This window comes from Phaenicophaeus curvirostris, chromosome 3, assembly GCF_032191515.1.
Source record: "Phaenicophaeus curvirostris isolate KB17595 chromosome 3, BPBGC_Pcur_1.0, whole genome shotgun sequence".
In the NCBI taxonomy this organism is placed as follows: Eukaryota; Metazoa; Chordata; class Aves; order Cuculiformes; family Cuculidae; genus Phaenicophaeus; species Phaenicophaeus curvirostris.
In genome coordinates this window covers 78,708,947-78,734,139 of record NC_091394.1, presented here as the reverse complement: position 1 = coordinate 78,734,139, position 25,193 = coordinate 78,708,947, and the positions used below count along the sequence as shown (strand labels likewise).

At 36.5% G+C, this 25,193-nt stretch overlaps 1 protein-coding gene across 1 annotated transcript in view; it reads left to right on the top strand.

Annotated features, from left to right (window-relative positions):
- The window catches only part of LRP12 (LDL receptor related protein 12), a 46,339-nt gene extending 25,696 nt beyond the window's left edge, over window positions 1–20,643 (top strand). The window contains exons 2-7 of the mRNA XM_069854447.1: window positions 843–899; window positions 7,405–7,540; window positions 8,687–8,889; window positions 13,592–14,693; window positions 15,288–15,420; window positions 17,426–20,643. Coding sequence (XP_069710548.1) covers window positions 843–899; window positions 7,405–7,540; window positions 8,687–8,889; window positions 13,592–14,693; window positions 15,288–15,420; window positions 17,426–18,286 — 2,492 coding nt within the window. The 3' untranslated portion in view covers window positions 18,287–20,643. The remainder of the gene's footprint in view (window positions 1–842; window positions 900–7,404; window positions 7,541–8,686; window positions 8,890–13,591; window positions 14,694–15,287; window positions 15,421–17,425) is intronic.
- Window positions 20,644–25,193: the final 4,550 nt, after the last annotated feature.

The following is a 25,193-nucleotide window of genomic DNA, read 5'->3' as shown; positions in this document are numbered from 1 at the left end:
TCCTGAAATGCCTGGAAGATTTTATTAAAAATCTGTTGTAAATGTTAAAAGAAAAGATGTTGAATAAAGGAGAGGAGAATGAGAGCTTTTCTGTAGGGGCCATCTGTACGAATGCAACTTGATCTGTCACATATGTAACAGGGCTACCACCAGTCAGCAAATGTTTTTGCTGTAGCAGATGACTTTTACTTTGCAGGAGTACACAGTGGTATGAGATTCAGAGGAGTAACTTCCTTGTCTATAACTCTTGAACAATGAGATCCATGTGGTCATTAACTTTGCAAGTATACTTAGTTTTAACAAATGTTGAGGAGTTACTTCTGAAAGCAGCTGGTTCCTGGCTGTATCTGAGACATGTTTCTGGATAAGGGGTATAGGCTGCAGTTCAATGTGGAACAGGTGGATGTCTTCCCACAGGTGTCTGTACTTGTATAGCATTTACTTACACATATTGATCTAGGAGGAGACAGGAAAGATACATTGAAATAAACCTTCCTTGAAAAGAAAATATCTTTCGGTGAAAATCATGCAGAATCTACCTTCTACAGTGCTTGAAGTTTCTCAAAGCTCTTTGCTACTATCAGTCTCACTTTCCGTAACTTTCTAGTATATTTAATTGTCCCTAGTACACTAATGATGCTCGGTTTTTATTTTCGTTCTGTATAACTTTCTTTCTATATTTTTCTCTTTAAGTTTTATCATAGAATGAATGCAGGACATTTAATGTTTAATATTAATTAAAATAACTTCAGGTTTGTTCTTTCTGTTCTGTAAAAGGGTATCTGACGAATTTTTACAAATTTTATCTTGGAAATTAGCTTATTCATTATGTTTAATTTTAGGAAATGGTGCTCTTGCAGAACATTCTGAAAATGTGCATATTTCAGGAGTGTCAACGGGTAAGTCATTTTTTGTAATGTTTAAATTTCATGCATGACTTAAATAGTAAATATTGAAAGCCACCTGGTATCTTATGAAGAGATATTTGGCTATAAAAATTATTACTGCCTTTTGCAGCATGTAATAAGGAATGAAGCAACTGGAACATGGAAAAATTCTCATAAGATAAAATTGATACCTGCATGCTCATGAACAGATTATGCCTTTCTAAGTGGACTGCTTAATTATTTCTCCATACAAACATTGAACTAAGAGAAAAGTTGGTTTAAGTTGAATTGATATTTTCTTTCCACGGTAAAGTTTTTGTGAAATGAAATTTATTGAAATGTAATTTTGGACACTGCTACTATCAAATAATATAAATCCAGGAGTTGTTTCACCTGATTAGATTGAAGCAGTAACTGAAACTACTGTATACTTGACTGCACAGTTTCCCTAAGACAAGAAATAAAAAGAACTTCAGAACTCATAAAACTGAGAAACTGATGAGATGCTGGGAGATTATTGTGTATAAAAGCAGTTCATGCTGCTTAAAGGTCACTGCATTCTCTTCCAGTAAGTCAGTCTTAGGCCTCTTCTGGGCAGCAGCCACAGTTGACTGTTCTGTGCCAGTGATATGACTGTACATCTATTAAAGCATTATGCAATACCAGTGTATAGTCTCTGTTCTTCAGATGTTAGGCAGTGTCAACTAAGCTGCTGGTCCTGTTTATGATACAGATACTCGGAATGTGTGCAGATGGGGGGAGAAACTCCCTTCCTCAGTGGGTAGAAGAATACAAGCCTGATTGTTTCCATGATCCCTGGAAATCAGAGTGATTTTCACATCCTTCTAAAATAAGAGTTAAAATGCAAACTCGTTCTTTTTTGACAACAGCTTGCACATCTTACTCTAGTTATCCTTGCAGTATTGCTTCAAACATTACATTGCTACTTTTGCACACGGTTAAGTTTTTGGATATATGTATGGTCAGTGGATGATCTCTGTTGCCTCATAGTACTTTCTTCTTCCCTACCATTGTTTGCCACTCAAAGATTGTAAAAAGTCTATTATAGAACAACTTTGCTATCCATTCTTATGCTGCATCACAAAGAATGTTGTACATCTGTGGCACACTGTAAGCAAACAGCAGCACAGGTACTTGCCAATATTGAACAGTTTTTGCTGGAATTGGATTGTACAAGATACACATCCTAAAATCAAGCTATGCAGTTTTCAGGGTATGTTTTAACAACCCTTCACCTTTTTGTTTACTGCAACAGTCATGTCAGAGGTCGCGGTACAGACAGAAAAGCATCTGCTGGGTGTGAGGTGAATGGAATTTCTGACTGCTTTCAGTACTGTGGCCAGCATGCTTTAATAGGCAGTGCCAAGAAGAGAAGAACACAATGTACTTCCTAAGCAACATAAAAGCAGCTGGTAGACAGACCTTTAACTACTGAGAAAAAAGATGAAGCGAGGACTTCCATTTCAAAATAAATTTTTTAAAAAAAAAATATATATATATATATGCGCGCGCATGTAATTCTAGTGATCCTGTGTTCTAAAATAGCTTTCCCACTGGAGAAAAATACCATGCACTTGAAGTTTCTATCTTAATATAAAATGAAAATTCTTCACTGGAGAATTTTTGAATAATAGCGATGGGGGTGGTCTGTTAACGAAAACCTGAAGGAAGTGCGTAGGCATTTTTCTTAGTTCTTTGTATGTACATCTTAAATGTTACATATTTGGCCCAAGTATAAAGGATGGGGATGAGTTTAAATGATTTTTGTGTTCCTTTTGTGTTCCTTTTTGTGTCTCCCCCAAACATGTTTTTGAACTTACAGATTATATATTTAATCAAACATACCTGGGCAGGTTTATATTTATCAGAACAATTTAAATCAGAATTTCTGTAAAATAGAACCAAAGACATCAGGCCTTTAGTCTTTCTAAACCCAGCTTTAACTTGGTGTTAAGACCAAGCAAGCAATTTTTTTGGAGAGTTGCTACTAAGAAGGGATTTCAAATGAAATGTTTGTCTTGATGGTAGATTTCCTTTCATGCTGCTGCTGTAAGACTGTATGACCTACCTTACTAAATTATGTTTTAATAGCACAGACCTGTGTGGCATTTGTTATATCTGCCAAGTTGCAGGGACACCTCTAATACGTGAGCATGCTTTCTGTACCAACAGCAATAATCGAATGTTCTCTTGTGTATAAGCTATCACTGAAGAAGTGTTTATGCCTTTAAAATATTAAATTGAGAAATATTTTCACATCTGTCTTTGGGGTTTATAGCACCGTAATTATTACAACTGGAAAACCAGTCATCACGCCCCTCACCTGTCCATAGTGAAGAGCTTCTACATTTGTGAAAACACTTTTTCAAATCAATTAAAAATATATATCATTATTCTTTTTCACCGAGTGTATCTCTGTACTGCAGAGCAAAGGGCATTTTAAATTGGAGCTTTACAGCTTGACCTGGAGGCAAAGATTCCTATGCATTCTTCCCCAGTAGTTCTCCAAATAAGACTTTCAGTGGCTCCTGAGAGTTACAAATGCAATAATTATCCTCCCTATTCATGGTTTAGACTTTATCACAACATTATTCTCTTTTTACTCTAAGCTGTTTTAAACACCTTCAGATCATTTATCCAGCTGCATTCATGTCCTTACCATGTCCAATATAATGCATACCTTATCATCTTGTGGTTCACATTGAAAGCTAATTCTTTTATCTTTTCAACTAATCTCCTGGCATTACTGTGAAGATAAATCCCTAATCTCCCTCTTCCTGCTTTTCTGAAGTGACTTTTTCCTTGACATGTTGTTCACTGTTGCTACAAGTACTTTACTTCTCTAGATCCTGCTACAGAATTTTTGCATTGCATTTCTCTATTATTTTCTTGTTTTAACTTGCAAGTTGAATTTTGTACTGTAAAGATTTTGTTAGTTCTCATCTGTTTATCAGGTCAACATCCTTTAGATAGATTATGGTCATATTCCATAACGTGGGCAGTGAAGAACTTTCGGGAAGAAGCCAATAAGGCAACTGTTGTATGTAGTTTTAAGAAGTCTCCAAGAAAATCTATACACACCGGAAAACAATGTACACAGCTTATCCTCTCTGCAGAAATATTTTCAGTCCTAATTATAGTATTACAATCTACTGAACAGACTTATAGCAACATAACAAACAAAATTGCAAATAGATTGTTAATAAAACAGACTTGCAAAGGAAAGATTTTAAATTTGGTAGGAGATGGCTTAGTAGAAATGTATCAAAAAATACAGGGGAATTGAGAGGACTGTAGGCAGAAACAAAACCCTTGTAGAAATGGTTATGCTGGAGGGAATTGTTTCCACCCAAGAATCTTATCACCAGCATGAGATTTGAAAACATCTCAGGCATGGGTGTCAATGTGTCTGTGCTTCTCCAAGATGCAGCCTACTGTTTGATCTGTGCTTCTATCTCCATTACAAACTTATCATGTTTTTTTTCTGACTGTAATTTTCGTTGTGCTGTTTTCTTATTTTTTTAAATATTTTTAATAATTTATTCCAGGCCTACTCAGTTTTCCTGTAATTTTAAGTTCCTATAGACACAAAGGACCTGTATGTCAAATGCCTGCAGGGCCACTAGCAACTGAAATTAGAAGTGCAAATTCTCCCCAACTTAGTGAGACTTAGTTTTCCTCTAATCGTACATGGTTTTTTTAAGTGATGTCAGTTGAATTGTTTTTTTGATTCTTATGCCCTACTTGATGTTGCTCACATTCTTCATGTTTAGAAACACAGAAATAGTCTGTTCCATTATATTCTCAAAAGATTTAGAAGAAACATCCTAGTTAGGCAGAGGGTCGGGAATGGATTTTTAAAGGCTTGCTATTGCCTTTATGATGTAAATTCCTTTTAGAACTGTTCTATTTCAAAAGGTTATCCTTGATTTCAAAAAAATCTGAGAAGTTATTCTCTCTCAAGATGATAGCACTTCTGAAATGCATCTTCTACACAGTTGAACTTTATACACTTTTTAAGCGAATACGGGATTTCTTTTGTCTCCTAAGTAAGGTTTTAGTGCCTGATTCTATACCAAATATGCAAGTACATTTAGTTTATCTTGCTAACCTTCAGTTAAGGAAGCTATAATTCTCTTTGCAAGTCCATTCCTTTTTATTTTTTAAACCCCCCCCCCTTTGTCATATGCATGCTTTATTCAGTTTAATTTTTCTCTCTTGTACAGCAGTAGCACAGTATTGTTCACTCCACGCTGTAATTTAGTGTTTCTGATCATTCTTGCTTCCTCATGCCCTCTTTAGTCTGCTTCTCTCTTCCCATATTGGATGGTGCTGGAAATGGTCCTACTTTGCTTTCAGCTCTTTAGTGTTAGGTTTAGCGGAAACGGAAAAAGCAGTAATGAAGAAAAGGATATAGGAAGCCTAAGGGTATGATAGGTATTGCAAATAAAGGCTAAAAACCTGAATTTGAGTAAAACTGGAAGTTTTCATGGTGCTCTGAAAATACTACATTGGTTATGCAGGCTTTCAGTGTGGAATTTCTTCCATACAAACTTGCATAGCAAGTAAAAGTCACTCCTTGTACTGCTGCAGGGATTGGATTGAGTAGATTATAGTTGTCGGGGTGTGCTATGCCAGCTAATGATTGCAAAGCTAATCATATAGTAATATAGAGTTACTAGCAGTGTTTGGAGGTTCCTATTCAACAGATAGGAAGCTTAAGCTTTTGGAGGCAAACTTTGTTAAATAGAATGAACATGTGTTGAACGGATTGTTTTTATTTTCTAGGGTAAGATTTTTGTTAGGCAGATTTCTCCATGACAAAACATAGTGTATCAATTTGTAAATATCAAAAAGTAGGTTTATGTTTTAATAGTATAAATTTCATGTGTAGAAAACTTACTTTAAGCTGAATGCTATTTCAGTAGTAATTAAGTAGTGCACGTTATCGCTTGCTGACATCTGCAAGCTTGGTACAAAGAGTTTTATGCATTTTTTTTTTTTGCAGACATTTTTGTTTCAGACCCGTTAAAACTACTATTTTACTTCAACATTTAATTATGAATAACCAGTTTTTGTTTCCAGTCCTTCAGGAGCAGTGTTCCAAAATATCACGGTGTTAGAGCACCACCTATAGGTTTTGCTCAAAATAAAACCACTAAAGTTTCCAGAGGATAGTGGGTTGGATATTCAGGCAAAATATCTTTCTGTATTTGAGATTTTTTTTTTTTTGTCCCTAGATACTACAACAGGCCCTACAGTCTATAGCCAAAGTATGTTATTACTTAACTGTGCAGCGTGAATGAGAAACGTGAAAAATACTATTCACTGCACCAGTTCTGATTTGTTATTTTAACTAAATACATATTCAGAATTTTAAAAAATTCTACAAGGTTTTGATCATCAAACAATGAGAATGCCTCCTCATGTGTAATAGTTGTTGTGTTTAAACTACTGTGTGTAACTGTGCTACCAGTAAATATTGAGAGACCGCAAGTTTTGGACAAGAAGTGAGGAAATTGTAAAATAAAAGGACCCCTGGAACTTAATTGTACTTACAGGCTCTGTAGTGAGAGTATTCTGGCCTTTCTATTTATGTGAAGCTTGTGAATATCCAGTATGACAGATGTTGGATATAAGGCTGCTAAGGTGCAAAAACCTCAACTAAGCAAAACCACAAAACTAGTTAAGTACATTGCTTAAAATAAAATCAGCAGAGCCGAGAACATTCCAGTGAAAGGAACAAGCAACTGAGTTAAGGCCAACACAGAAAGTTACATCTATAATAAAGTAAGAATATAAATGTCTGAGTTATTTCAGTTGCATAGAATTAGTCTTATGAATACAAGCTTTCTATTCCATTGTCAGCAATGTAGTTATACAAGTCCCTCTTAAGAATAATTTCTTGTAAACCTCACTTGTAATATCTATAAATGAAGTGTGCAGCAATAACGGCTCTTTGCCTTCCACGCATTGGAATCATGCATATGAAGATCATTTCCATTCCAAGGACTGGAAGAGGGTATTTAAAGGATGGTCAGGCACTGGGGTCTTCCTAACACAGGAAATTTCAACTACTTGATTATTTTGCTTTAATTTATTTTTTACCTTCTAATGCATTTTTCAATATAAGGTGTAAAGGCATAGGTAAATTGAACTCAGTCTTTGTTAAGGCTAAAAATAAAACTAGGAAATCCAAAATCTTTCACATTACTAGTAAAGTTGTCAACATCTGTATAAAATAATCTTTTTTTTTTTTTATCTGTAGTACTAATTGACACTAGTATAAACTTCTGTACTGCTAACACTGGAAAACATCCTTTGGCTGACGTGTTGTGACCTGTGTCCATTATTAACTCCTTTAGACTTTTCCACTGCTACCTCATCTAACTAAATAGGATATTTTCTCTGATAAATGTTGATTGATTTTAGTCCTACTGGCTTTTAAAAAAAATGGCATTAATCTAATTGCTTTCAATATGTATATGTTTTCTAGCTTGTGGAGATATACCAGAACAAATTCAGTCACCAAGTGGGATAATCACAAGTCCAGGGTGGCCCTCTGAGTATCCTGCCCGAATGAACTGTAGCTGGTACATCCATGCAAACCCAGGGGAGATCATTACTATAAGGTAACAGTGCTCATGTATTAACTACATGGATTCAAGAAGTACTGGTTGTGTGTGTACCAATTTCCTCTTCCTTCCTGCAAGTGTAGGAGTTCTGTTTTGGTTTTTTTCTGCCTTTCCTTTTATCTGCTTTGCTGTTCAGCCATGTAGTGGGGTGGGGTTTTTTTTTCAGCTTTAGAGTTGGTGACTAGAAAAAATTTCTGTGTGCCCGTTTATTTGATTTCTTATTAGTATCTCTGAAGTATAAGAATTTTCCATTAATAATGTGTAGGGGAAATTCTGTAATGCTTTGTTGCTCTGAAGTCTCATGGCGTGCTTAAAAATAGTAAATCAGCAGATACGGTTGAAATTTTAGAAGTGCTGTCTTTTGGTGCACTGAGCTCTTCCCTGTTTCATGAACCTTATTTCTTTTCTATAGAAGTCATGTACAAAAGTTGTGCCACAAGGGAAAACTAGGCTTGTTTTACCATCAAGATACAAATTAGCACTGCCTTACAGGCTGATCATGAAACAGTGTTAGCTGCAGATTTACCTCCATTTGCAGTACAGACCTGCTGACCTAAGACACAGCTCTTCATAATGAAGTATTTGCTTTGACATCAATTACTCCTTTAAACAGTCTTTCTGCTAAATATTAAACTGGCATAAATGCAACGTAAAGTAGGTAGAGCTCTTCATCTGCTAGAATACTTTATAAACTTTTTCACACAGTTTAGTTTTATGAGAATTCAGTTCTTTCTCTCACGTTGTTTCCTTAAATCCATCTGATGAAATTTAGGTTAAGTAAAACCACTTAGTAGTGTGTAAAAGTCATTGAGTGAGAATCATAAAGACAATTTCATTAACATATTTATTTATAATTTTTTTAAAGGAAGACTTAATGTTTTTATAGTGAAATTGAACTGCTTTAGGTGATGAATGCAATATTTTGGTTAAAGAATGGATTCTTGCTGTCCTAATGAAAGTATCATCACTACAAAATTAAATCCTGTTCTTACAGGGTAGAGAAACCACTCTCTATTTCAGTCCAGAGAAGAACTTAGAGCAAATTTTCATGTGTGGCAGTTCATCAGCTTCATTGTGTAATACCCGGTTCAGTAGCAATTTTGACCTTTTCTTTTTTTACTTTTTTCTTCCCCCCACCCCCAGCTTTCAAGATTTTGATGTTCAGGGATCACGACGATGCAGCTCAGATTGGTTAACAATTGGAAGCTACAAGAATATTGAAGGCTACAGAGCATGTGGCTCCTCCATTCCTTCACCATACATCTCTACACAGGATCACGTTTGGATCAAATTTCATTCAGATGATAGCATATCCAGAAAAGGCTTCAGATTAGCCTACTTTGCTGGTATGTCTCAAATGATACCTCATTTCATTTTTTTTCTGTTCCAAGAACTACTTCCTTATAGTAGGGTACAGCATAGGTATTTTCTGTAGTTGATTCAAGGCTTATTGTAAGTATACATTGTGTAGGTTATTTTGAACCCACGAACAACTTGACTATTCAGAGCGGGAATTAATGTTCACAGTAATAAACAGAGTGAATGACTTGCAGGGAGGCTGACTGTTAATACTAGGCAGCTTGGAAAGTTTTTCCAACATGACTTAAGATTTACAATTTTTTCATCATAATAAAATTAGTTGTTAAAACAGTTGGGTAGACTTCTGCGTAGCATAAACAGGGCAAAAGAAGGAAGAAATGGTGGGATTTTTTTTCTTTGCATCATTTTTTCCAATCTTGCGAAGGCATACTCTTTTTAAAGAAACTTCACAATTTAAAAACCTGTGAATATGATACATTACTCTAGCCAAGAATAGGCATGGTTTTCTACATGCAAAATTTTTCTTGGATAATTCAATTATGCAATATAAGGCTATTTACCACTAGAAACAGTTTGTGACTGTGGGTAATTCTTGCTCTAATAGCTGTTGTCAAGAGGGAGTCATGGGTAAAACCAGCTCCAAACTTTTTTACTGGCCTTAAGTAATACTAGGACATTCTATAAGAACATGATCATGGATTTCTGTGTACTGATCATAAAAAATACTTAATTTCATTTCTCTTTGTTTTCATATTGGTTTCACATTCTCTTGCTTCCTCAGTGAATGCCTGTACTCCACTGTCTGACCTGCTCCAATCTCCAAGTACTAGGTTTTAACTCCTCTCCTCTGTAAAACAATTGGTGCTCTTACAGCTGTTCAGTGCCACTCATCTTCAAAACTACTCCTCCAAGCCCTGATCTCCTCTAGTCTAAGCAAGCCATGTTTGCTTCTGTTGTGTGTTCTGCACTTTGTCTGCCTAATGGCTTCCTCCACCCTGTCAGTCTTCTACAAACCTAGTGTTTCCAGGCAGGCCTGTCCCTTTCTATAGCCTGTTTTCAAGCCTACAAAAAAGTTCTCCCTATCCTTCAGCTCCTTGAAACTTAGCAAGTCTTCAGAGAAGCGTTGCATCTGATGATGGTTCAGCTTTCAGGGCAATGTTCTACCAGAGTTTTGCTTTCTGTCTCATCACAAAAACACCATGGGGGAAAAAAAAGTTGCTGTGTTATGAGTCACCTTCTACCACTGTTTCTGATAACTGCCTTCTCACATGCTATTATCGTCTGAGGCATTGGCTTCTGCCCTGCTTTTCTCCCTGCCCTCTAGGTATAGAGGGAAGGCAGCAGTGTTCCTACCTGATGAGCTTTGAGAAGGAGGGACATATTGGATAAGGGTATGGAATGGGCAGAGGAGGTGGGCCACAGGCTCAGAAGATCTTCTGTGAAAATCCTTTCCTCTCTTTTCCGCCAATCTTGAAACAGTTTCAGTATGTAACCTCTTGTGGAAGAAGCTGTAACATATTCAATCATAAGCAATTTTTACTGTTATGTGATTTTTTTTTTGTTAGCATCATGCAGTGATACAGTGTTTAGAGTACTTAAGACTTTAATCTGATGTCTTTTAAATTTTTTTTTGTATGATTGTTGGTTTGATGTTTTTTTCTGAACAAACCTTGCTGAAACTTGGGTTTGACCTTGGTCTCTATGCTTGTTATGATACTTGGGAAGTATTTCATGACTGAGATGGGAGTGTAGTGTTTCAGCAATCAGAGAAGTCTTCTGATATTGTAAACTGACGTGTGTATAGAAGAAGAGTTGACAAATCTGCTTTAATAATCATGTGATTGTTTCTACTTTTCAGTGTGAAAAGTAGATTCCTGAAATACTAACAAGATTTTTGCTGTACATTCAGCTGTGCCATTTTGGTTTTTTAATTTCTTCTCATTGGCATCATACAGTAGTGCTCATTTTAATTCCTTGATAGACTATTCGGTGTTCTTAGTGCTACTCTCAAAGGTGGCATGTGGTCTTTGAAAAAAGCGGAAAATAATAATACTTCATGGATGCAAGTGAGGCCCTAGCTGTGCTGGAATGATAAACAATATAGATTATAGGTTTATAAGGGACTGCTAGGGAGCCCCGTGTTTAAAATCTGATGTGGAAGATAGGCCATGTGTTTGAATTCATTTCTGTTGAAAATAAATTATATCTTGCTGGTAAATACTTGCATTTCATTTTAAACAAACGAAACAACAACAAAATCACAGTTAAGAGGGGTACTTGACTTGACAGTTAAGAGGGGTAAACTTAGTGTCACTTGTCTTTCCTCTCTCTTCCTCCCGCTCCTTTTAATTAGCCTCTTTAATTATGGATATTAAAATAGGTTGGAATTTACTAATGGTGATGTAGAATGGAAAACGGAGTTAAGAATAAGTACAAAGGTTTATGTTCACTGAAATGCTTGGAAGGTTTGGGTTAGTCCTTTGGCTACAACTGTCCATGGGTTCTGCTATTTAATCTTGTACTAGTCTTTTGTAGTACAGCTTGCACAGAGTCTTATTTTGTACATCTTATTATTTTATGATCTAATTTTTGATGCCTATGTAAACTTTCCTGATGTAATGACTTCCGGATTGGTAATTAAAAATGTTAAATCAGGATCACGTAGACGGCTCTTTTCTCAGGTGTTTAAAAGCCTGCAGAAGGAAGAGCTTAGGTTGAAATCGTGTCCTGTTTTGTTACTAGAGTGATGCTATTAATCTTTACAGCTCAATGTTATAGCTTTCTATTCAACCTTTTTCCAGGTTCTGTGAGGTAGAAGCATTGAGATAGAGTATAATCGGTACCTGAATGAGTTCAGTGATCTTCGTATGCTTATTCTGCTATATTGCCTGCCACCTATGGGGCACAGTCATTCAATCTAGGCAGGACAGGTCTAGTAGTTCACTTTTACAAGTTTCAAATTCAAGGCCAAGGTCCATACTAATATTATGGATGATATGTATGGATGATATGGATGATATATACATTTATCTGTTTTACAGAATGAGAAGATGGTATCTTTTATACCAAATTGTTCTTTTTTTTCTTAGTGAAATAAGCATTTTCTAAAACATAATCACTGGCAGGACATATATTTTGTTCTCCTTCCACTTTGTCAGTAAATTTGTTCACTTGAACACTCTTCAGCAGTGCTTATAGGATTTATCACACTTGTTTGTTTCATTATTTCTTGCATTTATTTTTTAAAAACCTTAGCATTTGTGAAGTTTTTAAAATGCCAGTGTTGCACTTTGGAAAAAAAAATTTATTTCAAGGTAGAGTATTTCTTTTTAATGCTTTCTAGAATACTAAAATAGCAAAAAGGAGAGCAGAGGTGTGATATGACTTGACCTTTCACAGCAGATTAGTTGCAGCCAGGGAAATTCAGGCTAGATATCAGGACTTGGTGTGGTTAAGCACTGGAACTTTGAAAATACTTGATGAGACAAGGCCCCAGATGACCCAATCAGACTTCGGTTAGCCTTGCTTTGAGCAGATGATTTGATTAGGTGACATTCAGGGATGCTTTCTGGTCTGAATTGTTCTATTGCAAAACAAAACAAGCTAGAACCTGCTGCTTCTGGGAAAGTTTATAGTTTAGCAAGTTCATCATGCTGTCTTTTCTGTTTCATTCTTAAAACCCTAAGTACAGTGTATATTTATCTATTAGTTCTGGAACTACTGCTGTGTAGGACCATCTGCATTACAGATCTTTTTGGAGGACTGACCATGGCTGTTTATTTTATTGCGAATTTTACACTCTGTACTGTGGTTCTTAAAGTTGCAGTGATTTAAAATGATACAGTGATATTTGACTCAGATAAGTTGTTCCGGAGGTGAGATAGATTGCTTCTCAGTTATACTTCACTGTTTAACATGGCTGGAACTTTAATTAAATGAATCTCTGTTAGACCACATTTTCTTGAATAAAGTGGTCTCTTGACTTTATTTCCCAGAAGTTAAAACAAAAACAAAAAAACCCCTCCAAATAGCAAAAACTCCCGTTGCCCACGTTTCCATGTTTTCTGGACCAATAGTTGGATCCTTATCTTTTAAAGCCTAATTTTGGGGTTTTTTTGAAAGTTTTAAGTATGTGTTCCTGCATCTGCTGCACTCTCCTCTTATTTACTGGAGGGAAAGGCAGGTGGAAACAGTGGTAATAGGTGAGAAGTTTCCCTCTTCAGTTGGTGGTAATAGGTAATTTTAAACTGTCAGCTTCTTTCTCATCATAAGATCCTTTGGTACAAGCTAGGAACCTATGAATACGGGAGAGAAGTCTGACTGCTTTTACAAGAAAGAATTTGAGAAGGTAACTGGTGCTGCAGGACAAAATCTTTCTGTATTTCAAGTGACATAGAGGAGATAAACAGTGTGTTTCTGACTTATTTTTAGGACCTTAGAAGCCAGATTTTTCAGTTGCTGTCAATAAGCATTTTTTTCTTGCTTAGGTTAAAGTTATTGGACAGAAAACAGCTAAGGATGATGCTCATACTGATACGTTGACAGAATTTTGACTTGAGAAATCTGTTTTATCTCAAAACTTAATGAAAGTTGTGATGAGTTACAGAGAATTTTTAATAGTTGTTTTGCCATTCTGAACTACCTGGTGCAGCAAATTAATGTGACACAAACCATAAAAGTGCTAAATTCTAAAAGGATATTTTCATAATTTCTTTTTTTTTCTTTCAGGGAAATCTGAGGAACCAAACTGTGACTGTGACCAGTTTCATTGCGCTAATGGGAAGTGTATTCCAGAAAGCTGGAAATGTAATAATATGGACGAATGTGGAGACAACTCAGATGAAGAAGTCTGCACCAAAGCAAATCCTCCAACAGATTCTTCCTTTCAACCTTGTGCTTGCAATCAGTTTCGGTGTCTTTCTCCATTCACCAAGCTTTACACTTGCCTTCCAGAATCTTTAAAATGTGATGGTAACATAGATTGTCTTGATCTAACAGATGAAATAGGCTGCGGTGTGCCAACATGTGGGCAGCCATTAAAATACTTTTATGGTACTTTCAATTCTCCCAACTATCCTGACTTCTATCCACCTGGAAGCAACTGTACCTGGCTGATAGACACTGGTGACCACCGCAAAGTGATTTTGCGATTTACTGATTTTAAACTTGATGGTACAGGATATGGAGACTATGTCAAAATATATGATGGACTGGAGGAGAATCCCCAGAGGCTGTTGCGCATGCTAACAGCGTTTGACTCTCATGCTCCCCTCACAGTTGTTTCATCCTCAGGACAGATAAGAGTGCATTTTTGTGCTGACAAAGTGAATGCTGCAAGAGGATTCAATGCCACCTATCAAGTAGATGGCTTCTGTTTGCCATGGGAAATTCCATGTGGAGGAAATTGGGGTTGCTACACAGAGCAACAACGCTGTGATGGCTACTGGCATTGTCCAAATGGGAGGGATGAAACCAACTGCACCATGTGCCAGAGAGATGAGTTTCCTTGCTCTCGAAATGGTGTTTGCTACCCTCGTTCAGATCGCTGCAACTACCAGAATCATTGCCCTAATGGTTCAGATGAAAAAAATTGTTTCTTCTGTCAGCCAGGAAATTTTCATTGTAAAAATAACCGCTGTGTGTTTGAGAGCTGGGTTTGTGATTCTCAAGATGACTGTGGTGATGGCAGTGATGAAGAGAATTGCCCAGTCATTGTGCCCACTAGAGTAATAACTGCAGCTGTCATTGGGAGTCTTATTTGTGGATTGCTGCTTGTCATTGCACTGGGATGTACTTGTAAATTGTACTCACTCAGGATGTTTGAGCGAAGGTAAGTAGAACAGATCACCTCAAGAACTTCAATTTTTAAAATATTTTCATATCTTCTATTGTTATATTTGAAACATTTTTATTGACCTACAGTTTTTCTTGCATATTTTTTCTAAAGGCATTGTTCCTTCTTGGACAGTTAGTTAAAAAGGTATAGAAGTATTTTGATCACTTAACTATAGAGAATTAAGCTTTCAGATGTTACAAAAAAAAGTATGGAAAATCTGCATTTTTGCAGTTCGGCGTCCATTCTGTATTTAACAGCATGTTTCATCTGTTAGAGACTATCTCACACTAGGCTTAAGCATTCTGCAGTTTTTAGAAAATATCAGCATCCCTCATGGTGCCTTTTATATTTAGCCTATGCTTCTTTGAGCATTTTTTAGGAGTTTATTGTTAGGTTGGTTTTGTTGTTTTGTCTCAGGTAGACCCACTGGAATACTGCAAGGACTTACTCTATAGTCTTCGTCAATTAAATTTCAATTAAATGAATAAAAATTTCTGATTAAATTTATTGTTTCAGATTATAACCATCTGATGTAGTTTTACTTTAAGCATATGTTATAGTCTTATGAATTTCTCTTCTTTTTGAAAGATCTTTTGAAACTCATTTGTCAAGGGTTGAGGCTGAACTGTTAAGAAGAGAAGCTCCTCCATCCTATGGGCAATTAATTGCCCAGGGTTTAATTCCACCAGTTGAAGATTTTCCTGTTTGTTCACCAAATCAGGTAAGATTCAAAAATAGCAGGCAGACCACTTAAATTTTAGGGAGACTGAAATAAAGCTACTTTAACTTTCCTCTGCGTTTTTTTTGTTCCACAACATTTTCCCTTTTCAGGCCTATGTTATGATACTAAGGATTGGCTATTGAATGAAATCATGTTATGATAGCCCCACATTGTTTTCTTTGCAGACTTTTTTTCTTGTTAATGAATGACAGTAGCAGACACTATAGAATTCCTCTTGCATGAAGAGTAAAAGATTGGTAGATCTAGTTGTATGTTCTGTATTGATGTTGTAGTATAAGTTGAAATTGCAAGGTAAAACTTTGAAATTTAGGAAAGAAGAATTGAGACTTCTAATGCAAAATTGTAGTTCCTGTACCCTGTGCATGTCTTTAGATATGATCACGCCCACTGTGCAAAGAAAAGGTGGTGGCAAAGGCAACGCTGTAAAATCCAATAAAATTAACAGGAATGAGTAACAAAGTAAAAGCTGGAAAATAGGAGTTAATAATGTCTAGCCCTCAGATGGATCTTTAGCGCAAGTCATAATTGGTGATGAACTAATTTCTATGGAAACAACTCTGACTTTCAGCTATAAAGCTCCCTTATGAATAGAGGAAAAGTCCAGGGATCCTGCAGTGGTGCTGTACTGAAGTTAGCATTAACTTGTTTTATGTGTTGCAGTTAATACAGCAAAGTTAATATTGCTAAGCATGTAACAAAAATCATTACAAGAACATAAGAAGGGAAATTGGTTTTTATTTTGAATTGTTCTGATTTCATTACACTTATTCTGCCATAGATTTCACTAATTCTTTCACACATACATGTTCGCAAGCAGCAGCTGTGATTTGTGACAAAAGATTTCGCAGAGGAAAAATGGAAAATAAGTTGCAATTTGCACAAGAGACTTTGAAAACATATCAGGAAGAAGGCACCAAAGATTTCTCAGTAGCTAAATTTGAACTAAAACTTATTAATGAGCTTATTAATAAATGCTGATAATGAACACTGTAGAATCTCCCATTCTTAATGGATGAGCTGTTGTGGTTATAGAAGAGATCAGTGTGTTTCTGTTTGGAAACAGTTCTGTACTTTTACACATGCAGCTTGCTGTCATCTTTTCCAAAATTACTTTCCACCAGTTTGTTGCAGTTATGCTCAGAAGCCTTTTGAGGTAGGATTAGCTGAAGAAAATCTGCTAAGACAGTGCAGTTTTCATGCCCAGATGTGCATGTCCTCTGGTACAGGTAACTTGGAGCAAGCCAGTGCTTCCTGCACATCCCTACCAGTAGGGGACTCTTCAGGTTTGGTGCCCGTGAACATGTTTAGGAGCCATAATGCTTTTCAGGCGAACTTAGCTTGCTCGGACCTGTTTTTCATCTTGAAACTCTACAGAGGTGGCCTAAAGATAATGAGTTTTACTAAAATGAAATCTCTTGATAGAGAAGACAATTCTGGAAAACTCAGCTATGCAGTGGTTGCAGTCAAAGACTGGTAGTGGAGCTCTTAAAAAGCTGTACCTTTACTGAAATTTTCTTCTATCCTTAGTTTGAATTAAATTGAAGTAACCACTATTGCTTTGGATATATTTTGAATTATTTTTCAGAACTAAAATGTAATGGAATTTGAAGGACTTAATGAAATTGGTAGTCTTTCATAGTGGTACATAACAAAATGTAGTTGCTTCATAGTCTTTCTATGTAGCCATGATTTCACACTCCATAAAAATACCAATGTGTGTGCGTAGTTTTGAACAACTGAAGGGTTAGTTAATTCCCATTGTCAAGACCAGCATTTTAGATAAGATGTCTTTCATACCTGCTTTATTTTTAAAATAGACTATTGCTACAGGCACCAGATCTCAATATTAAAGTAACATTTTTTTCTAATATTTAAGACTCTATATTCAATTTTGTGACTGTATGCCATTTTGTGTAATAGTTGTCATACTACTTTGGTTAGAACAGTGCTGATGTACTTGATTGTTGCTTGTCTTCTCATTTAGGCTTCAGTTCTGGAAAACCTGAGACTGGCAGTACGATCTCAGCTAGGATTTACCTCAATCAGACTTCCTATTGCGGGCAGATCAAGTAACATTTGGAATCGAATTTTCAATTTTGCAAGGTCACGTCATTCCGGATCATTGGCATTGGTCTCAGCAGATGGAGATGATGCCAGCCAAAGTACTAGCAGAGAAACTGAAAGAAATAATACTCACAGAAGTCTGTTTTCAATTGAATCTGATGATACAGACACAGAAAATGAAAGAAGAGACACAGCAGGAGCAGTTGGTGGTGTTGCTGCCACCTTGCCACAGAAAGTCCCACCTGCAACAGCAATAGAAGCAACAGTCGGAGCATGTGGGAGCTCCTCTGCTCAGAGCGGCAGTAGTGGTAACATGGATAGTGGAAGAGAAGTGACAAGTGTAGAGCCCCCAAGCACAAGTCCCGCACGTCACCAGCTCACTAGTGCGCTAAGTCGTATGACTCAAGGCTTGCGCTGGGTGCGCTTTACATTAGGGAGATCAAGCTCAGTGAATCAGAACCAAAGTCCTTTGAGACAGCTTGATAATGGGGTAAATGGAAGAGAAGAGGATGATGATGTTGAAATGTTAATTCCAGTCTCTGATGTAGCATCAGACTTTGACATGAATGACTGTTCAAGACCTCTACTTGATCTCAGCTCAGATCAAGGACCAGGGCTTAGACAGCCTTACAGTGCAACACATCACGGTGTAAGGTCGTGCAGTCGAGATGGCCCCTGTGAGAGCTGTGGCATCGTGCACACTGCCCAGATACCCGACACTTGCTTAGAAGCAACAGTGAAAAATGAAACTAGTGATGACGAGGCATTATTACTCTGCTAGGTACGGATTGTTTAGGAAAGATTGTGTACAAGTTGGAGCAATATCTGTCATTGTTTTGTACTTCACAGTTAAAACTAGGTTTTAGTTTTAAAAAAATCCAGGACAATGTTATGTTAAAACTATTTTAGCCTGTGTGATTGATTAAACATTTCTTATACTGGATGATGTTATGGAATTGTTAGAGCGAACATTTTAATGGCTCTGAATCTTAATATTCAATGCGTGTATCCAGTATAATCTGATTACTCTTTAAACTGAAGTTATCCCAGATAGTTTCAAATTTAGTTTATCCTGGTACTGTAGTTCAAATCGGAAACATGGCTGCTCAAGACTTACTTGGCTGCCTGTTTAACCCCATATTAACAGGTGAATTTGTACAGAATTATTTTTGCTTTAGGAATTGACTCTGTTGTATTATTGCCAACATGCTTGTAACTTAATATACTAAATGCTGGTAAGGATTGTTAATGTAAAATATGTACTTTTCTTTGAGTTTATACAACACTTTGTCTAAATATTCTTGAATTTCATCATAATGTGAACTTACTTAAAGGGAGGAGAATCTTTCTTCAGGAGCATTCTTTTTCATTCAGAAGTACAAAATGTAATGATTTATGAAATTTAGATGCAATAGATAAACTGGCAAAAGCTTTTATAGCACTGACTTTACTAAACTACCATCTACGGTCAAATAGTTTGTGAAATCCCCAGTCATTAGTAGTTTGGATTGAAGTAAAGAAGGGCCGAAGATATTACAATATCTGTTAGTTCTTTAAATATCCAATATGTACAAATACACTACAGAATAAGTTCCAACTGGTAATAGATTTTTCCTAATACTGTAGGGTATAAAGCTTGTTTGGACTCAAGGGATTTGCACTAAAATCATTTAAAGGTCTCTAATGAGCTTAGTGCACAAGCACTATCACTTTAAGTACTATTATTGTCTAATATTGCAATGGCTATATATTTCCATGGCTCTTTTCTTGGGGTGTTGCATTTTTGTTGCAATTGAAGTTGCTTTACTAATTCCCCTATTTATTCATTGTATTTAAAAACTGGTTTACTTGGTTGCAGACTGGTTGTTTTTTAAAAAAGAAAAATAAGAAATCCCTTTTAGTGTATTTTTTTAATCATATTACATGTTGGAGCGAAACAGATCAGTGGGAAAAAAGCTCGTAATATCCAATTTTGTGATAAGCAGGTTAATATGTGGCTACAAGTGTGACAACAGGAATCTACACCTTTTAAAAACAAAAATGTCAACTACTGTTTTATTTATTCTTTGCCAGTCTGTTTTTAGTAGGCTTAAAGATCCAGTATGAAATGTATTTGTGTGTGATTGTATGCTATTTATTAAATTTTAAATACTTTGTTGAATGTCATTTTAAAGCATGTTTAAAGTCTTGTGCATTTCTGTCGTGTTATGCTGTCTGGCAGAACTGACTAAAATGTTTTAATATGTATCAAAATTAAATTGAATTTTTGTTATGTTTTTAAGGTACTTTTAAAGATAAATCCAAGGTCTGTCTGGCTTTTTATTTTATTTTTTAAAAATCCTCATCTCTGAAGTACAAATCACATGCAGAAGAAATAATTGAATGGATTCCAAAGTGCATATATCTTCTCCCTCTTCTTTCATAGACGCTGGGATGAGAAAAATAAACAGTTTTACCATCTGGTTCATTTTATTCATGGGAGTGAGCCGGTAAATTCTGAGTTCAGGATACAGTTATGTAGATTTGTGCTTTTGAGGAACTTATGTGCAATACAGTTGTAAAAGATTTTATTATAATTACCCATGTGGTTTCAAGTTTCAGAACAGATCACATCACATAGGTACCAGATAAGGTACAGATTTGGCCCATAATTACACATACCCAAGTAAAAGTCATCAATGGCCATTTTTATTCACATTGAATAATATCTAAATCTGTAGGTTATCTTTAGTCTGATTTCAGTGGCATTGCTTATAGAGCAGGCAACTTTGCAATATGAACGCGGTAACACAGCTCAAAATGTATGCGAACAGTATGTCCTGGTGTAAAATAGGGTTTTAAACCTTCCTAACTACTTGTCATTAGAAAGTGACTATGAAAATGTTCGTCACCGAGGCAGATACATTTTGATGAAAGATTCTTCACAAAATACCTTCGGTGTTATACGTGCACATAGTGATTTAAATTTGTTCCATTGGAAGCCCCAAATAGCATGTACCTATGGACTCCATATTGCAAATGTAAAAAGAACACGTTTGATTTGCTTTAAAGGAGAAATGCTACACATTTAACCAAGAAGTTGGATTTGATTGAGAATTTGGAAAATTGTAAATAAAATTCATATTTGTATGAGGCTAATTTGTTGTCTTTTTTTATTATTATTTTCTTAGTGAATCTAAAGGGTGTGATCAAATCTTGATTAAAGGTGATTGGGTTTACTTTTTTTGGGGGGGAATTTGGGTGGGGTGTGGTTTTTTTGAGATTGTGTTTTTTTACTGAGGCGATCTGTTGTTGTAATTATTTATTTTGGAGCTGCTTGAATCACTTTTTTAAGTGATTCTTGGTTTAGCTGTGCCACAGTACCAGGGCATTTTGAAGAAAAGTCAGAGTGGTTTACTATGGAATTATTTTTTGTAGAGCAGCAGTTTCATCTGAAAGCTTTGAAGAATGTAGGTTATTGTGAGGTGAGTTTTCTCCTCGTGTAAAGCTTTCTAAACACAGAAGTTGTTTATCATTGTTCCTTTTCACAGGTGATGCTTTTTTTGTCGTTTGATTTGCATTGAAACATTAAGGGGGGCCTGACATAGCCTCCAATGCTACAAGGGCTTGTTTTGTTTCCAAAGTGAAGTCCATTTTCAGTAGAAAGTTCAGCAAGTATTGCTGATAACTTCTTTAAAAACAGATTCCTGGAGAGGATGCTGGAATTAGTTACATTATCTTGCATTCTACTTCTATCCAAATGCCAGAGCAAGAACTTGTGGCAAAGGTTGGTTTCAGTCTAGGAAAATCACAGTTCAGATTTGGGGGACACATACTCTCTCAGTGAGTCTTTACATTAAATACTTACTGCAGGTCAAAATTGATTGTGGGTTTTCCTGTTGAGTTTTTGCTTGCTTTCTGAAAGGTGAATGTTTCATTCTCCTGCAGTTATTTGACTGCTGCAGTTGTCCTGAGGAAGTACTGCACTTTTTTTTGTAAATCTTTAATGGCTTTAGTAGTCTTCCTGTAGTTCTGAAGACTGCGGGGATTTGTTGGTTGGGGGTTTTTTTGTTTGTTTTTTTTTTTGCTGTTTCTCTTCCTCTCCTGTGAGTTTCTGAAAATAAGCAGTTGGTAGCTGAACATCTCCAGGCTATCATCTACAATCTAGTTGCCCCAAATGGGGTGTGTTCTGGAAGGACGAAGGAGGAGTCTGTCCCTTTGCCAAGTCACTGAAAGGAGAGGTAAGCACATCCGTAATTGAAACTGTCTTCCTTCTGTCCTCCTTTGGGATTTGACCACTGTAGTTAGCTTTTCCTGAGAAGTTATAATTGGATGATTGGAGTGGTATAGGACTAGAATGGACTAGAAACTCTAATTATTATATTGTGCAGAGGATTTATTTTTTCTTGAGTTAAACAATAGTAGGACACCCCACCCCCCGAAAGAAAAATTATTCAGAATCGGTAAGGCATGTAAAATAAGGAATACATAGGAGAAGGAAAAGAAGTTCTGGTTCAAGGTGCACTTGATAACAAATGGTAATGGTTTCTTATGCAAAATGTAAAGGACAAAGGAATAAGTTTGTTTTAAGGAATTGGGAATAAGATCCCTGAAATGAAATTACCTAAGGGGCATGTGTCTGAGTCAAGACCAGAAATCTCAGATTTTTGTCCCAGCATTGTTGACTTACGGTGCTACAGAGGTGTAAGAGAGTACAGTTAGCAGAATTGCATTTGGTCTTTTGCAACCACATACTTGTGTCTGAAGGAATGCGAACAGAAATGCAGAAATAAACTTTGCTTATCCAGGTGTAAAAAATAAAGCAAGAACAATTGGTAGCATTTATTGTTTTACGCGTTGTCTTTCTTATGGTCAATGAAGAACCTTGACAGCCACGGTTCAAGGAAGTTGTTCTGGAGCATCAGATGAGAAACAAAAGCAAAAACAATGTACAGGACAATGAGGAAGGTCACAAACCAACGTCTTATTTCTACAGTGATATGACAAGGAACAGAGGTGTTAGCTTTTGCTTTCTTTTGCCTGGTACGTTGGGCAGCAGTTAGAATTCTGACTTGATGCTCCTTCAAAAGAGAGATGTATTTGAGAACCATCCAAAACAATAGAATAGCGCTTTGCAGGATTTTTCTCCCAGGTAATTTATTAGTAAAAATAACAGTTTCCAAGGGCAGCTTATCTCTGTGCTTTGTGGTTATGTTTCTTGAGGTTTTGAAAAATCTCAGCTATTAATGGCTTTTTTGACTAAGATTATCCACCAGGAAGCAATTGATACATCTTATGAGTCCTGAGAGCTAGAACTTCAATTCCTGAGCTGAACTGTCTTTGGTCTCATGGATTTCTAGAAGTTGGCTACTTTATTTGACCCCTAGTAAGCCACTAGGGAAAGTGAATAACAAAAACTGGAAACAGTATAGTATTATGATTGCTTAGACGCTGCTCTGCTCAGTTCCTGGTTTGTTTGATTCTTTTCCCCTTGGTTGTGCTGTTTGTGATCTGTCATTTTGTGTTGAGCAGGAAGCACTTAATGTTATTAAAATGAGACTGAATAGTTACTGTTGTTGCTTTATTAAAATAAGATGGTCTTCAGCACATGCTGCAATCTTGGCTTCCTTCCTTCCCATCACAGACGTGGGATCCAAAGCTGGATGTTAACGGGCTGCACCATCACTTCCAATATATTTGGGAAAAGCTTGGATGTGGCCCAGTATTTATGTCGAGTGTATTTATTATTTATAATTGTGCAGATGACATGGAACAGCAAGAAGCAACTCCTTTCATAGTCTTTTTTTTTTTTCCAGCTTGCTTTATTATAGGAAACCATCAGGATGTGCTTCCTAGTTCTGCAAAGTGTTTATAACTGAAGAAGACTTTAGAGATTAGATTTTAAAATGTCACCACTTGTTTTGTCTGCAAATCAGTCTCACAATAGTAGTCAGCACCAAATAGTATAGAAAACTAGTTACAAAGTTTTCACGAGAGATACCTGACTTCTATCACAATTATGAAGACTTTCCAGGTAGAACTACATGTAGACTATCTGATTTTGTTGAATATTAAATTCCCACTGCAGAAAAGAGTTGTGTATGAAAGTAAATCAAGGTGAACAGGCATTACAGATTCTTTATAGGAATTGCAGATGAACACCTACAGAGTATTCTAAGTCCTTCTGACTTCCTGAATACGTGAAGAGATAACCATTGAGTCCCTCCTGCAAAACCAGAGTTCACCTCAAACTAACGCATTTTTACCCTGATTCTCTGAAACCAAATACTTTTATCCAGCATCACTGAAGGTCAGTGGTATCTTTTCTGTTAATTTTCTTGAGTTGAAAATGTGGTTCATAATCCAGTCATTCTTCATTGGAGGAAAGTTGTCAAAAAGGAAAATATGATTGATAATATACCTTCATTAGCTGAACTTTCTCCCCACTGCTCATCATCAGTCTCTAGCTGGTCACAAAACATCTTTATTGTTTGTCCAAAAGCCTATTTGTCTGCATCTCTGGCATTTTGAGATAGATCTCTGTTCCACAAATTTTTACTTCAGGCTTTAATGCCAGTATGAATATTTGGCTTAAGAAAAAGACTGAGTAATGATAAGAAAGACTTTTCAGAAATAGGATACAGTAGGAAGGATAAGGACAAGATTAGATAATTACAGCAGAAGACAGAAATTAGTAGCATTTTATGCTGGAGGGTAGCAGCTAAAGGCTCCGGGTGGAGGTGAGTGACTGTGTGTCCCAGAAGATTTTAAACTGATGGTGCCTTCATTATGACCTTCAGAAGATGTACTCAAGATCTTCTGAATGTTTTCTGTTTCTTGTGAACCTTTTCCTTAATTCGCTTAATTATTTTCTTTTGGTAAATGATAGATGTGGACTGGGTTTTCTTCAAGGTACTTCATCTTAAAATTAAATCAGTTAAGTTAATCATTAGCTTACTGAGAAACCTCTTTGATCATACATCTGTGATAGCTACACTAAATGAGACATTTCCAATATTTAGATCTCTAGGATTGTTTACTTTGCTGCAGACCACAAAGGCGTTAGCATAAGATTCAAGTTCAAGGTTGCAGTTGATGACTTTCTGCAATGTCTCTCAATTAATTGAAATACTGTGTAATATTTTTAGGATGAGTAAATGTTTCTTAACAGGAAAATTCTCTGCACAGTTGTGGTTTAACCCCACCACCCAGCAGCACCACCCAGCTACTCACTCACTCACTCATCCCCAGCAGGATGGGGAGAGAATTGGAAGGGTGTGAAAGTTCAAAAACTCAGGGGGTTGACATACAGACAATTTCATCAGTAAAGCAAAAGCTGCACATGTGAGCAAAGTAAAATAAGGAATTCATTCAATACTTCCCACCAGCAGGCAGCTGTTCAGACATCTCCAGGAAATCAGGGCTCCATGATGCGTAACAGTTACTTGGGGAGACAAATGTCATCACTCTGAAGGTGTGTCACGCACCTCCCCACACACCGCCTCTTCCTTATCCCAACTTTTATTGGTGACTACTGCATGGTATAGTCTGGAGTGTTCCTCTGGTCACTTGGGGTCAGCTGTGTCCCCCTCCCAGCTTCTTGTGCACCTTCCACCTACTCACCATGGTGATGGGAGAAACAGAAAAGGCTTTGACTCTGTGTAAGCACTGCTCAGCAATAACATCATTGTTATCTTATCAACACTGCT